This window comes from Salvelinus namaycush, chromosome 5, assembly GCF_016432855.1.
Source record: "Salvelinus namaycush isolate Seneca chromosome 5, SaNama_1.0, whole genome shotgun sequence".
Classification (NCBI taxonomy): Eukaryota; Metazoa; Chordata; class Actinopteri; order Salmoniformes; family Salmonidae; genus Salvelinus; species Salvelinus namaycush.
This window is the reverse complement of record NC_052311.1, coordinates 158,926-175,784: the sequence shown is the minus strand read 5'-3', so window position 1 is coordinate 175,784 and position 16,859 is coordinate 158,926. Positions and strand designations below refer to the sequence as shown.

At 42.8% G+C, this 16,859-nt stretch overlaps 1 protein-coding gene across 1 annotated transcript in view; it reads right to left on the bottom strand.

The window, feature by feature from the left end:
- Window positions 1-16,859, bottom strand: part of neurl1b (neuralized E3 ubiquitin protein ligase 1B) — a 47,720-nt gene that overhangs the window by 1,181 nt on the left and 29,680 nt on the right. The window contains exons 3-6 of the mRNA XM_038994283.1: window positions 16,459-16,792; window positions 4,872-5,044; window positions 3,142-3,733; window positions 709-831 (exon numbers count right to left, since the gene is read on the bottom strand). Of these exons, the coding sequence (XP_038850211.1) occupies window positions 709-831; window positions 3,142-3,733; window positions 4,872-5,044; window positions 16,459-16,792 (1,222 nt within the window). The remainder of the gene's footprint in view (window positions 1-708; window positions 832-3,141; window positions 3,734-4,871; window positions 5,045-16,458; window positions 16,793-16,859) is intronic.

Genomic DNA, 16,859 nt, shown 5'->3' with positions numbered 1-16,859 from the left:
CCTTCATAGTCAGTTTATAACAGCTACATAGAGCCTTCATAAAGTCAGTTTATAACAGCTACATAGAGCCTTCATAAAGTCAGTTTATAACAGATACTATAGAGCCTTCATAAAGTCAGTTTATAACAGCTACATAGAGCCTTCATAAAGTCAGTTTATAACAGCTACATAGAGCCTTCATAAAGTCAGTTTATAACAGCTACACAGAGCCTTCCTAAAGTCAGTTTATAACAGCTACATAGAGCCTTCATAAAGTCAGTTTATAACAGCTACATAGAGCCTTCATAAAGTCAGTTTATAACAGCTACATAGAGCCTTCATAAAGTCAGTTTATAACAGCTACATAGAGCCTTCATAAAGTCAGTTTATAACAGCTACATAGAGCCTTCATAAAGTCAGTTTATAACAGCTACACAGAGCCTTCCGAAAGTCAGTTTATAACAGCTACATAGAGCCTTCATAAAGTCAGTTTATAACAGCTACATAGAGCCTTCATAAAGTCAGTTTATAACAGCTACATAGAGCCTTCATAAAGTCAGTTTATAACAGCTACATAGAGCCTTCATAAAGTCAGTTTATAACAGCTACATAGAGCCTTCATAAAGTCAGTTTATAACAGATACTATAGAGCCTTCATAAAGTCAGTTTATAACAGATACTATAGAGCCTTCAAAGTCATGTGTGTGTGGTGACGTGCGTGTAACTCACCCAGGGAGGACTCGGAGGAGGATCTGTTGACGCTGAAGGCCAGGTCAGAATCACTGTCGTCTGGACTACTACTGCTACTACTGCTCTGGGAGGAGGGGGAGGAAGGGCTGGACTGGAGCGTGCCTGGAACACAGCGACAGAGACACACGCAGTAAACATCCCGTCGCGCTTTGTCACGCCCCGCGTTTGTGGAGTCCACGTTTATAGTAAGCACTGCATATGTTGGCTCAGTGGGAAATTACCTTTAAATGTCAAGCACTCTATAATGTGATTGGAGCTACCGCTACCGCTCGGGGAGCTACCGCTGATCAGAATGAATTCAGGCCATACATTATATACATATTTTAAAAAAAATCTTTGTCTCTGTGACACAAACACATGTTACATTCTACTTGAACAACTTTAGACTTTGCAAGATTATTAAATCTCTTTTTTCAAGAGAAGGAAAGAAATATAGACTGTTTTTTATATCCTAGTTTGGTTAGAAGAGAGAGTTACATCTCTTTTTTCAAGAGAGACCTAATCTCAGTACAGCTATAAGACAGTGTGTTGCAATCTCTGATGGTACAGAACAGCAAACAGAGCGATGACAGACTGGTGAACTGCATCGTGGGTGATGAGCGTTACGAGGTGGTCATCACTGATAAACATTGTTACGGCGAACAGCGTTAGCCATAAAACTACAGCAGTAAGTCATTATATCACATAACTAATCTGTTCAGTAAATCATACAATAGCTAATAACACTACATCAGATATGTGTATTATTATGTAATCAGACAGCTAGATTTCAAACATTTTAAAGGAGTCATTTGTACACTGTTATAAAGCCTCTAGGGAGCTGTAATTCATCAGAGAGAGAGAGAGAGAGAGAGAGAGAGAGAGAGACAGAGAGAGAGAGAGAGAGAGAGAGAGAGAGAGAGAGAGAGAGAGAGAGAGAGAGAGAGAGAGGGTTTATAAGGGGAGCAGTTGGTGGGAGAGGGCAGATAAGTCACATCCTAAAATAACCCAGAGGGGAACAGAGAGGACCATGGGAGCGTCATCACTACGCACCAGCATTCCTCTGTGTCTGGGAAAGAAGGAAAAAGAGAACTGGGAACTGAAGGGATTGTTGGGATCCAGGAAGCTGAGGGTGCGACTACTGTGTACTGGTACACTTTCTGACCAGTACTTTGTCCATTACATAACACATATGGTACAAGCATTCAGTATGGGTATAGGATTTTTCTGATGATATACTGAAAACATTGCTGGGCTGAGTCTGTTGAGGTCTCCACGCAGGGTAAAGAAGGCCCAGAGTGTCTGTGATGAGTATTCGATTTATATACAGTATCTATATGATATAGTATGCAGTGCCTTCGTAATAATTCAATTTTCCAAATGTTGTTACGTTCCAGCCTTATTCTAAAATGGATTAAATAAATTAAAAAATCCTCATCAATCTACAAACAATACCCCATAATGACAGAGTGATAACAGGTTTAAAGAAATTTTAACAAATTTATAACAAATAAATAACAGATTCCTTATTTACATAAGTATTCAGACCTTTTGCTATAAGACTCAGAATTGAGCTCAGGTGCATCCTGCTTCCATTGATGATCCTTGAGATGTTTCTACAACTTGATTAGAGTCCACCTGTGGTAAATTCTATTGATTTGGACATGATTTGGAAAGGCACACACCTGTCTATATAAGGTCCCACAGTTGACAGTGCATGTAACAGCAAAAACCAAGCCATGAGGTCAAAGGAATTGTCCGTAGAGCTCCGAGACAGGATTGAAGGTCCCCAAGAAGACAGCGCCCTCAATCATTCTTAATAAATGGAAGAAGTTTGGAACCACCAAGACTCTTCCTGGAGCTGGCCGCCTGGCCAAACTGAGCAATCGGGGGAGAAGGGCCTTGGTCAAGGAGGTGACCAAGAACCTGATGGTCACTCTGACAGAGCTCCAGAGTTCCTCTGAGGAGATGGGAGAACCTTCCAGAAGTACAACCATCTCTGCAGCACTCCACCAATCAGGCCTTTATGGTAGAGTGGCCAGATGGAAGCCACTCCTCAGTAAAAGGCACATGACAACGACCCTAAGCACAAAGCCAAGACAACGCAGGAGTGGCTTCGGGACAAGTCTCTGAATGTCCTTGAGTGGCCCAGCCAGAGCCCGGACTTGAACTCAATCGAACATCTCTGGAGAGACCTGAAAATAGCTGTGCAGTGATGCTCCCCATCCAACCTGACAGAGCTTGAGAGGATCTACAGAGAGGAATGGGAGAAACTCCCCAAATACAGGTGTGTCAAGCTTGTAACATCATACCCAAGAAGACTCAAGGCTGTAATCGCTACCAAAGGTGCTTCAACAAAGTACTGAGTAAAGGGTCTGAATACTTGTGTACATGTGATATTTTCATTTTTTATAGTGTATGTGAATAACCTACCCAGAATCCTGAGTCTGTTGACCGCTCCATGCAGGGTAAAGAAGGCCCAGAGTTTCTGTGATGAATCGACACACAGCAGCCTCCCTCTGGACGCCCCGTTGACCCCATGATGCACCTCACCGCTGGGTGTCAGGCTGAAGGACATAACGTCCCCGGAGCAGGGCATGGGGAAGCCGCGGTACACCACCCAGTACTCCTTCCTGTCCAGCAGAACCTCTGGGTCGGCAGGAAGTTCCCCAGCATGGAGGGACCCCGGATCGCAGGAGGTCAGTCCGAAAAGGAGCGCCCCGAAGTAGGGCAGGCCGAGATGACCGACCTCGACGTAGAGCGTCTCCCTGACCCTTAGGGGGCGATCTGAGAACACCAGAGTCCTCGAAGACTCAAGGAAGTGGATACACGCTGCAGAGCGATCAGCTGACAGGATGACGTCCGGGCCACGGACTGGATGGAAGTGGAGGTCGGTGTCGAGCGGCGAGGGGAGCCCGGCTCGGACCAACCGGGGGGCGGAGAATGGGACGGATGACGATGATGATGATGTTGTGGAGGAGGAAGATGTGGTACAACAGGGGATCATCTGGCTGTAGTTGTTGAGCTGTAAGGTGTCAGAATCCCCACGTTCATTCCCCATGTACATGTACACTACCACTCAAAAGGTTGGGGTCACATAGAAATGTCCTTGTTTTTGAAAGAAAATCACATTTCTTGTCCAATAAAATAACATCAAATTGATCAGAAATACAGTGTAGACATTGTTAATGTTGTGAATGACTATTGTAGCTGGAAATGGCTGATTTTTAATATGAAATATCTACATAGGTGTACAGAGGCACATTATCAGCAACCTTCACTCCTGTGTTCCAATGGCACATTGTGTTGCAAACAAAAAGCCATATCTCAGACTGGCCAATAAAAAGAAAAGATTAAGATGGGCAAAAGAACACAGACACTGGACAGAGGAACTCTAGGCCAGCATCCTCTTGCTCAGTTGTGCACCGGGGCCTCCCACTCCTCTTTCTATTCTGGTTAGAGACAGTTTGCGCTTTTCTGTGAAGGGAGTAGATCACAGCGTTGTACGAGATCTTCAGTTTCTTGGCAATTTCTCACATGGAATAGCATTAATTTCTCAGAACAAGAATAGACTGACGAGTTTCAGAAGAAAGTTCTTTGTTTCTGGCCATTTTGAGCCTGTAATCGAACCCACAAATGCTGATGCTCCAGATACTCAACTAGTCTAAAAGAAGGCCAGTTTTATTGCTTCTTCAAATCAGGACAACAGTTTTCAGCTGTGCTAAAATAATTACAAAAGGGTTCTCTAATGATCAGTTAGCATTTTAAAATTATAAACTTGGATTAATCCAACACAATGTGCCATTGGAACACAGGAGTGATGGTTGCTGATAATGGGCCTCTGTACACCTATGTAGATATTCCATTAAAAATCAGCCGTTTCCAGCTACAATAGTCATTTACAACATTAACAATGTCTACACTGTATTTATGATCAATTTGATGTTATTTTAATGGACAAAAAATGTGCTTTTCTTTCAAAAACAAGGACATTTCTAAGTGACCCCAACCTTTTGAGTGGTAGTGTACTGTACATGCACCAGGAATTTGACTTGGTGACATGATGCTGCCACAATAATATATAGTCCAAAACACAATTTACAGACAGAATATTTAATCCATTAACACAATATACAGACAGAATATATAGACAAAGAACTTACAGAATTTGAGCTGCAGTTGTTGAGCTGTAACGTCGCCATCTTCGCAGTGGCCTGGTTGTTCTCTAGCTGGTTATTATTGTAGTTTGCGGAGTCGTGGCTGCTCTGAGGGAGGTAGGCACTGAGACGGGCCGCAGACAGACAACTGGACCCGACACTCTCTGCAAACTTGCTCTCTGGGAGGAGAGAGAGCAAGGGGAGAGGGAAAGGAGGGAGAGTGAGAGAGAGAGGCAGGAGAGAAAGGGGCAGGAGAGAGAGGAGCAGGAGAGCACGGGAGAGAAGAGAGAGGGACATAGAGATGGAGAGAGGGAGAGGGAGGGAAAGAGAGGGGCAGGAGAGAGAGGGGCAGGAGAGCACGGGAGAGAAGAGAGAGGGACAGAGAGAGGGACAGAGAGAGGGAGAGGGAGGGAAAGAGAGGGGCAGGAGAGCACAGGAGAGGAGAGATGGAGAGAGAGAGAGAGATAGAGGGAGAACAAGATAAGGTAGGTGAGCAGTAGGTCCTATTAAAGAGACTGCTCATTCACTAGCAACATTGTTCCTTCTGGAGCAAAGCAGAAAAACGATAGTCAAGTCAAATGTTTAGTATTTTTGGACGGAAGATAACAAGCCCATAGAGATTGCTTTATGTTACTCTAAACTAAGGAACTCCTATGCAAACATACTTTAGAGGGAAAATAGCAGAGGGAGATGGTCTGGTATGTTCTGAGAACTATTCCTTATGTAGCCTCAAACCCAGAACCCAGCCCAGACCCCAGCCTAGACCCCAGCCTAAACCCCAGCCCAGACCCCAGAGCCCAGACCCTAGACCCCAGCCTAGACCCCAGCCCAGACCCCAGCCTAGACCCAAACCCAGACCCCAGACCCCAGACCCCAGCCCAGACCCCAGCCCAGACCCCAGACCCAAGCCCAGACCCCAGCCCAGACCCCAGACCCCGTCCCAGACTCCAGACCCCAGCCCAGACCCCATCCCAGACCCCAGACCCCATCCCAGACCCCAGACCCCAGCCCAGACCCCAGACCCCAGACCCCAGCCCAGACCCCAGCCCAGAGCCCAGACCCCAGCCCAGACCCCAGACCCCAATGTGTTTGTGCTATGAGCCACTTAGAGGCTTAAATTATTGAAGCGCTGCAGTCTAAAATAATAAAATCTGCACTCTGCTGATGTGAGGAAGTAGGCTGAACTGTCCCCTACATTATCGGTTTATATAAACTGTCCCCTACATTATCAGTTTACATAACAAACTGTCCCAGACATTATCAGTTTATATAACAAACTGTCCCCTACATTATCGGTTTATATAACAAACTGTCCCCTACATTATCAGTTTATATAAACTGTCCCCTACATTATCGGTTTATATAACAAACTGTCCCCTACATTATCAGTTTACATAACAAACTGTCCCCTACATTATCAGTTTATATAACAAACTGTCCCAGACATTATCGGTTTACATAACAAACTGTCCCCTACATTATCAGTTTATATAACAAACTGTCCCAGACATTATCGGTTTATATAACAAACTGTCCCCTACATTATCAGTTTATATAAACTGTCCCCTACATTATCGGTTTATATAACAAACTGTCCCAGACATTATCGGTTTATATAAACTGTCCCCTACATTATCAGTTTACATAACAAACTGTCCCCTACATTATCAGTTTATATAACAAACTGTCCCAGACATTATCGGTTTACATAACAAACTGTCCCCTACATTATCAGTTTATATAACAAACTGTCCCCTACATTATCAGTTTACATAACAAACTGTCCCCTACATTATCAGTTTACATAACAAACTGTCCCCTACATTATCAGTTTATATAACAAACTGACCCCTACATTATCAGTTTATATAACAAACTGTCCCCTACATTATCAGTTTACATAACAAACTGTCCCCTACATTATCAGTTTACATAACAAACTGTCCCCTACATTATCAGTTTATATAACAAACTGTCCCCTACATTATCAGTTTATATAACAAGCTGTCCCCTACATTATCAGTTTACATAACAAACTGTCCCCTACATTATCAGTTTACATAACAAACTGTCCCCTACATTATCAGTTTATATAACAAACTGTCCCCTACATTATCAGTTTATATAACAAACTGTCCCCTACATTATCAGTTTACATAACAAACTGTCCCCTACATTATCAGTTTACATAACAAACTGTCCCCTACATTATCAGTTTATATAACAAACTGTCCCCTACATTATCAGTTTATATAACAAACTGTCCCCTACATTATCAGTTTACATAACAAACTGTCCCCTACATTATCAGTTTATATAACAAACTGTCCCCTACATTATCAGTTTATATAACAAACTGTCCCCTACATTATCAGTTTACATAACAAACTGTCCCCTACATTATCAGTTTATATAACAAACTGTCCCAGACATTATCGGTTTATATAAACTGTCCCCTACATTATCAGTTTACATAACAAACTGTCCCTACATTATCAGTTTATATAACAAACTGTCCCAGACATTATCGGTTTACATAACAAACTGTCCCAGACATTATCGGTTTACATAACAAACTGTCCCCTACATTATCAGTTTATATAACAAACTGTCCCAGACATTATCGGTTTACATAACAAACTGTCCCCTACATTATCAGTTTATATAACAAACTGTCCCAGACATTATCAGTTTATATAACAAACTGTCCCCTACATTATCAGTTTATATAACAAACTGTCCCAGTCATTATCGGTTTACATAACAAACTGTCCCAGACATTATCAGTTTATATAACAAACTGTCCCCTACATGATCAGTTTATATAACAAACTGTCCCCTACATGATCAGTTTATATAACAAACTGTCCCCTACATTATCAGTTTATATAACAAACTGTCCCCTACATTATCAGTTTATATAAACTGTCCCCTACATTATCGGTGTATATAACAAACTGTCCCCTACATTATCAGTTTACATAACAAACTGTCCCCTACATTATCAGTTTATATAACAAACTGTCCCAGACATTATCGGTTTACATAACAAACTGTCCCCTACATTATCAGTTTATATAACAAACTGTCCCAGACATTATCGGTTTATATAACAAACTGTCCCCTACATTATCAGTTTATATAAACTGTCCCCTACATTATCGGTTTATATAACAAACTGTCCCAGACATTATCGGTTTATATAAACTGTCCCCTACATTATCAGTTTACATAACAAACTGTCCCCTACATTATCAGTTTATATAACAAACTGTCCCAGACATTATCGGTTTACATAACAAACTGTCCCCTACATTATCAGTTTATATAACAAACTGTCCCCTACATTATCAGTTTACATAACAAACTGTCCCCTACATTATCAGTTTACATAACAAACTGTCCCCTACATTATCAGTTTACATAACAAACTGTCCCCTACATTATCAGTTTATATAACAAACTGTCCCCTACATTATCAGTTTACATAACAAACTGTCCCCTACATTATCAGTTTACATAACAAACTGTCCCCTACATTATCAGTTTATATAACAAACTGTCCCCTACATTATCAGTTTATATAACAAGCTGTCCCCTACATTATCAGTTTACATAACAAACTGTCCCCTACATTATCAGTTTACATAACAAACTGTCCCCTACATTATCAGTTTATATAACAAACTGTCCCCTACATTATCAGTTTACATAACAAACTGTCCCAGACATTATCAGTTTATATAACAATCTGTCCCAGACATGATCAGTTTATATAACAAACGGTCCCCTACATTTTCAGTTTATAAAACAAACTGTCCCCTACATGATCAGTTTATATAACAAACTGTCCCCTACATTATCAGTTTATATAACAAACTGCCCCAGACATTATCTGTTTATATAACAAACTGTCCCAGACATGATCAGTTTATATAACAAACTGTCCCCTACATTATCAGTTTATATAACAAACTGTCCTAGACATGATCAGTTTATATAACAAACTGTCCCAGACATGATCAGTTTATATAACAAACGGTCCCCTACATTATCAGTTTATATAACAAACGGTCCCCTACATTTTCAGTTTATAAAACAAACTGTCCACTACATGATCAGTTTATATAACAAACTGCCCCAGACATTATCTGTTTATATAACAAACTGTCCCAGACATGATCAGTTTATATAACAAACTGTCCCCTACATTATCAGTTTACATAACAAACTGTCCCAGACATTATCAGTTTATATAACAATCTGTCCCAGACATGATCAGTTTATATAACAAACTGTCCCCTACATTATCGGTTTATATAACAAACGGTCCCCTACATTATCAGTGTATATAACAAACTGTCCCAGACATTATCAGTTTATATAACAAACTGTCCGCTACATTATCAGTTTATATAACAAACTGTCCCAGACATTATCAGTTTATATAACAAACTGTCCCAGACATGATCAGTTTATATAACAAACTGTCCCAGACATGATCAGTTTATATAACAAACGGTCCCCTACATTATCAGTTTATATAAAAAAACTGTCCCCTACATTATCGGTTTATATAACAAACGGTCCCCTACATTATCAGTTTATATAACAAACTGTCCACTACATTATCAGTCTATATAACAAACTGTCCACTACATGATCAGTTTATATAACAAACTGTCCTCTACATTATCAGTTTATATAAAAAACTGTCCCAGACATGATCAGTTTATATAACAAACTGCCCCAGACATGATCTGTTTATATAACAAACTGTTCCAGACATGATCAGTTTATTTAACAAACTGTCCCCTACATTATCAGTTTATATAACAAACTGTCCCAGACATTATCAGTTTATACAACAACTATGGTACTAACAGCTTTTCTGTCTTGGCTGAAAGTGACTGTGTGAGGGTGATGACTGTGTCTTGGCTGAAGGTGACTGTGTGAGGATGATGACTGTGTCTTGGCTGAAGGTGACTGTGTGAGGGTGATGACTGTGTCTTGGCTGAAGGTGACTGTGTGAGGGTGATGACTGTGTCTTGGCTGAAGGTGAATGTGTGAGGATGATGACTGTGTCTTGGCTGAAGGTGACTGTGTGAGGGTGATGACTGTGTCCTGGCTGAAGGTGACTGTGTGAGGGTGATGACTGTGTCCTGGCTGAAGGTGACTGTGTGAGGGTGATGACTGTGTCTTGGCTGAAGGTGACTGTGTGAGGGTGATGACTGTGTCTTGGCTGAAGGTGACTGTGTGAGGGTGATGACTGTGTCTTGGCTGAAGGTGACTGTGTGAGGGTGATGACTGTGTCTTGGCTGAAGGTGACTGTGTGAGGGTGATGACTGTGTCTTGGCTGAAGGTGACTATGTGAGGGTGATGACTGTGTCTTGGCTGAAGGTGACTGTGTGAGGGTGATGACTGTGTCTTGGCTGAAGGTGACTGTGTGAGGGTGATGACTGTGTTTTGGCTGTAGTTGATTGTGTGAGGGTAATGACTGTTTCCAGTGATACTAGAGAAATCAGGGTTTAAATACTATTTGAAATCATTTAAAATACTTTGTCTGGACTAGATTGAGTTTGCCTGTTGCAATGTTACCAATAGAATAGTCTCAAGAATGAAAACCCAGCACATATGGTACTTTAGACAGACTAGAGCAAACGCTAAAACTGTTTGAAAGATCTCAAATCGTATTTGAACCCAGGTCTGTTGCTGGAGCAGAGAGCTGAGGCGCCTCACTGAGTAGACTGCTCTTACTGCTTCCAGCACCAGCAGCCTTTACCAAACATGGTCAGACCAATGCTTAACACACAGAGAGAGAGAGAGAGAGAGGGGAGGAGAGAGGGAGAGATAGAGGGAGAGAGAGGGGGAGGAGGGAGAGAGAGGGGGAGGAGGGAGAGAGAGGGGGAGGAGAAAGAGGGGAGGAGAGAGAGGGGAGGAGAGAGGGAGAGATAGAGGGAGAGGGGGAGGAGGGAGAGGGGAGGAGGGAGAGGGGAGGAGAGAGGGAGAGAGAGAGAGAGGGAGAGAGAGGGGGAGGAGGGAGAGAGAGGGGGAGGAGGGAGAGAGAGGGGGAGGAGGGAGAGAGAGGGGAGGAGAGAGAGGGGAGGAGAGAGAGAGAGAGAGAGAGAGAGAGAGAGAGAGAGGGGGAGGAGAGAGAGGGGAGAAGAGAGAGAGGGGAGGAGAGAGGGAGAGAGAGAGAGAGAGACAGAGAGAGACAGAGAGACAGAGAGACAGAGAGAGACAGAGAGAGACAGAGAGACAGAGAGACAGAGCCACTGGTTGTCTTATCTCTCTCTGTATGTTATCAACACCACAGGGCCCTCCAAGCTCATCACCAAGCTCAGGACCATGGGACTGAACACCTCCCTCTGTAACTAGATACTGGACTTCTTGACGGGCCGCCCCCAAGCGGAAACAACACATCCGCCACACTGACCCTCAACACGGGGGCCACTCAGGGGTATAGGCTTAATCCTCTCCTGTTTTCCCTGTTCACCCACGACTGTGTGGCTGCACGACTCCAACTCATCAAGTTTACTGACGACACAACACTGGTTGGACTGATCACAGACAACGATGAGACGGCCTATAAGGAGAAGGTTAGAGACCTGGCAGTGTGGTGCCAGGACAACAACCTCTCCCTTAACGTCGGCAAGATAAATGAGCTGATCGTGGACTAGAGGAAACGGAGGGGCGAGCACGTCCCCATCCACATCGATGGAACTGTAGTGGAGCGGATCGAGATCTTCAAGTTCCTCTGGTGTCCACATCACTAAGGATCTATCATGGTCCACACACACCAACACAGTGGTGAAGAGGGTGTGGTAGTGCCTCTTCCCCCCCTAAGGGGGCTGAAAAGATTTGGCATGGGCCCTCAGATCCTCAAAGTTATACAGCTGCACGATTGAGAGCATCTTGACAAATCAAACTTTATTTGTCATATGTGCCGAATACAGGTGTAGACCTTACCGTGAAATGCTGAATACAACAGGTGTACACCTTACCGTGAAATGCTGAATACAACAGGTGTAGTAGACCTTACCGTGAAATGCTGAATACAACAGGTGTAGTAGACCTTACCGTGAAATGCTGAATACAACAGGTGTAGTAGACCTTACAGTGTAATGATGAATACAACAGGTGTACACCTTACCGTGAAATGCTGAATACAACAGGTGTAGTAGACCTTACAGTGAAATGCTGAATACAACAGGTGTACACCTTACCGTGAAATGCTGAATACAACAGGTGTAGTAGACCTTACCGTGAAATGCTGAATACAACAGGTGTAGTAGACCTTACCGTGAAATGCTGAATACAACAGGTGTACACCTTACCGTGAAATGCTTACTTACAAGCCCTTAGGGATCGCCCCCTTTAAAAAAAAATGTTTGCCTAAAGTTACATACCCAAATCTAACTGCCTGTATCTCAGGCCCTGAAGCAAGGATATGCATATTCTTGGTACCATTTGAAAGGAAACACTTTGAAGTTTGTGGAAATGTGAATTGAATGTAGGAGAATATAACGCAATAGATCTGGTAGAAGAAAATACATTTTTTCTTTTCTTTTTCTAACACCATCTTTGAAATGCAACAGAAAGGTCCCACCTCTAGCCATCACTCTGGTTGTAATTCCTATGGTGTCCACAAGATGGCAGCAGTGTATGTGCAATGTTTCAGACGGATAACTTGAAGTATGAGCGAACTACATGACATTTAGTGTGATGTCACCCAGGTACATTTGGGCAAATCATGAAGTAGACATTTGCATTCATATTACATTTTTCTGCAAGAATATCGTCAAATCTGTATACTTGGACTTTGATTTAGCTTTTCCAGTATTAGTAGCCATATTATAAGTTAAACATTTGCAAAACAACCAGTTTTCATAACTTCATAACTCTGAATATTCATATAATATTTGTCCAAAAGGAAAAGGCATGCTGTCATACAAGGTAGCTACATTTTACGACAGATACAGGATTTCCAGATACTCCCATAAAGACCAGCTCATTGACTATCTAGCTGGCTTTGTTTGACCCCGATTGGTGCTTATTTGACAAAGTTAGAGTCGATCAAGTGAAGACCGCACGCGTCATCGGCGTGCCATGAAGGCTTCGCTCTCTGACCAAATTTGGTATCCTATAGGATATACTACACCCCTAATGATATAGTGAAGTCTGGTTACGTTCTAGGATCTCTGAGGAATAGATACGAACGTGATTTGACTGGTTGAATCAACGTTTAGGGTGAGATTTTCACAGATTCCTTTCTTTGCAAATTGAACGAGTGGAAATACAAAATCGATCGTGCATGCTATATGGACCTTTTTAGGATATGAAAGAGGATTTTATCTAACAAAAGGACACTTCATGTCTGGGACCCTTTGGATGATACATCAGAGACAGGTTTCAGAATGTAAGAACACATTTCACCTTCAGAGGTGAATTTATCAAACCTATCACGGTGAAAAAAGTGTTTTGTTGTTCGGAGCTCTCCTCAAACAATAGCATGGCATTTTTTCACAGTAATATCTGCTGTAAATTGGACAGTGCAGTTATATTAACAAGAATGTAAGCTTTCAGCCGATATAAGACACTTACAGTTGAAGTCGGAAGTTTACATACACCTTAGCCAAATACATTTAAACTCAGTTTTTCACAATTCCTGACATTTAATCCTAGTAAAAATTCCCTCTCTTAGGTCAGTTAGGATCACCACTTTATTTTAAGAATGTGAAATGTCAGAATAATAGAAGAGAGAATGATTTATTTCAGCTTTTATTTATTTCATCACATTCCCAGTGGGTCAGAAGTTTACATACACTCATGATACCATCTATTTTGTGAAGTGCACCAGTCCCTCCTGCAGCAAAGCACCCCCACAACATGATGCTGCCACCCCCGTGCTTCACGGTTGGGATGGTGTTCTTCGGCTTGCAAGCTTCCCCCTTTTTCCTCCAAACATAACGATGGTCATTATGGCCAAACAGTTCTATTTGTGTTTCATCAGACCAGAACACATTTCTCCAAAAAGTACGATCTTTGTCCCCATGTGCAGTTGCAAACCATACTCTGGCTTTTTTATGGCGGTTTTGGAGCAGTGGCTTCTTCCTTGCTGAACGGCCTTTCAGGTTATGTCGATATAGGACTCGTTTTACTGTGGATATAGATACTTTTCTACCTGTTTCCTCCAGCATCTTCACAAGGTCCTTTGCTGTTGTTCTGCGATTGATTTGCACTTTTCGCACAAAAGTACGTTGATCTCTAGGAGACAGAACGCGTATCCTTCCTGAGCGGTATGACGGCTGCGTGGTCCCATGGTGTTAATACTTGCGTACTATTGTTTGTACAGATGAATGTGGTACCTTCAGGCATTTGCAAATTGCTCCCAAGGATGAACAAGAGGTCTTGGCTGATTTTCCCATGATGTCAAGCAAAGTGGCACAGAGTTTGAAGGTAGGCCTTGAAATACATCCACAGGAACACCTCCAATTGACTGAAATTATGTCAATTAGCCTATCAGAAGCTTCTAGAGCCATGACATAATTGTCTGGTATTTTCCAAGCTGTTTAAAGGCAGTCAACTTAGTGTATGTAAACTTCTGACCCACTGGAATTGTGATACAGTGAATTATAAGTGAAATAATCTGTCTGTAAACAGTTGTTGGAAAAATTACTTGTTTCATGCACAAAGTAGATGTCCTAACTGACTTGCCAAAACTATAGTTTGTTAACAAGAAATGTGTGGAGTGGTTGAAAAACAAGTTTTAATGACTTCAACATAAGTGTATGTAAACTTCCGACTTCAACTGTATATGTACCGAAATTTGTTGTTTCTCTAAAATCTGTGATCGTGACACAAGGCGCTGCATAATTAACAACTGTCCTCCTGATGGAACGACCCTTAAGAAGAGCCCTTAATTAAAAGGCCAACCATTCACAGCTGAGTTGAGCTGTTCCCTTAAAAGGCCAACCATTCACAGCTGAGTTGAGCTGTTCCTTAAAAGGCCAACCATTCACAGCTGAGTTGAGCTGTTCCCTAAAAGGCCAACCATTCACAGCTGAGTTGAGCTGTTTCCTTAAAAGGCCAACCATTCACAGCTGAGTTGAGCTGTTCCCTTAAAAGGCCAACCATTCACAGCTGAGTTGAGCTGTTCCCTTAAAAGGCCAACCATTCACAGCTGATTGAGCTGTTCCCTAAAAGGCCAACCATTCACAGCTGAGTTGAGCTGTTCCCTTAAAAGGCCAACCATTCACAGCTGAGTTGAGCTGTTCCCTTAAAAGGCCAACCATTCACAGCTGAGTTGAGCTGTTCCCTTAAAAGGCCAACCATTCACAGCTGAGTTGAGCTGTTCCTTAAAAGGCCAACCATTCACAGCTGAGTTGAGCTGTTCCCTAAAAGGCCAACCATTCACAGCTGAGTTGAGCTGTTCCTTTAAAGGCCAACCATTCACAGCTGAGTTGAGCTGTTTCCTTAAAAGCCAACCATTCACAGCTGAGTTGAGCTGTTCCTTAAAAGGCCAACCATTCACAGCTGAGTTGAGCTGTTCCCTAAAAGGCCAACCATTCACAGCTGAGTTGAGCTGTTCCTTAAAAGGCCAACCATTCACAGCTGAGTTGAGCTGTTCCTTAAAAGGCCAACCATTCACAGCTGAGTTGAGCTGTTCCTTAAAAGGCCAACCATTCACAGCTGAGTTGAGCTGTTCCTTAAAAGGCCAACCATTCACAGCTGAGTTGAGCTGTTCCCTTAAAAGGCCAACCATTCACAGCTGAGTTGAGCTGTTCCCTAAAAGGCCAACCATTCACAGCTGAGTTGAGCTGTTCCCTTAAAGGCCAACCATTCACAGCTGAGTTGAGCTGTTCCCTTAAAAGGCCAACCATTCACAGCTGAGTTGAGCTGTTCCCTTAAAAGGCCAACCATTCACAGCTGAGTTGAGCTGTTCCCCTAAAAGGCCAACCATTCACAGCTGAGTTGAGCTGTTCCCTTAAAAGGCCAACCATTCACAGCTGAGTTGAGCTGTTCCCTAAAAGGCCAACCATTCACAGCTGAGTTGAGCTGTTCCCTAAAAGGCCAACCATTCACAGCTGAGTTGAGCTGTTCCCTAAAAGGCCAACCATTCACAGCTGAGTTGAGCTGTTCCTTTAAAAGGCCAACCATTCACAGCTGAGTTGAGCTGTTCCTTAAAAGGCCAACCATTCACAGCTGAGTTGAGCTGTTCCCTTAAAAGGCCAACCATTCACAGCTGAGTTGAGCTGTTCCCTTAAAAGGCCAACCATTCACAGCTGAGTTGAGCTGTTCCTTAAAAGGCCAACCATTCACAGCTGAGTTGAGCTGTTCCTTAAAAGGCCAACCATTCACAGCTGAGTTGAGCTGTTCCCTTAAAAGGCCAACCATTCACAGCTGAGTTGAGCTGTTCCTTTAAAAGTTAATCCACCATTAACTGCCTTTCTCTCTGACTCCTAGGCTGGTTGTTCTACAGCTGCAGTGTAATATCGTGCTGCTTGGGCCTCTGTACACCTATGTAGATATTCCATATTAAAAATCAGCCGTTTCCAGCTACATTTACAACATTAACAAGGCAGAGACTGACCTAGCAGTGTAACCTCCTGGGTGAGACCATAGATGTCTATGATGGCCCAGAGCGGACATCCTATACTCAGACCACAGTGGAAGAGGATGGGTTCCTCCTCGTTGATGCTGTAGAACACACGGCCGTGTCTGTCGGCCCAGAAGGACAGGACGTTGTTGCGGACCGCCAGGCGTTCCGGCAGGGCTTTGGCCCAGGAGCCCGGCCGCGTCACCAGGTCCGGACAGGCGTACTTGGGGATGTTGGAAGAGTTGAGCTCGCTAGGGTCCAGACTGGTGAAACCGAACCGCAGAGCACCACTCCAGCCGTTGTGTACACCGGACAGACGCAGACGCACCTGGGAAGGGGATTGTAATGATCACACTCTGTGCTTTTCATACAGGAAGTTTTCTATTCATTTTTTT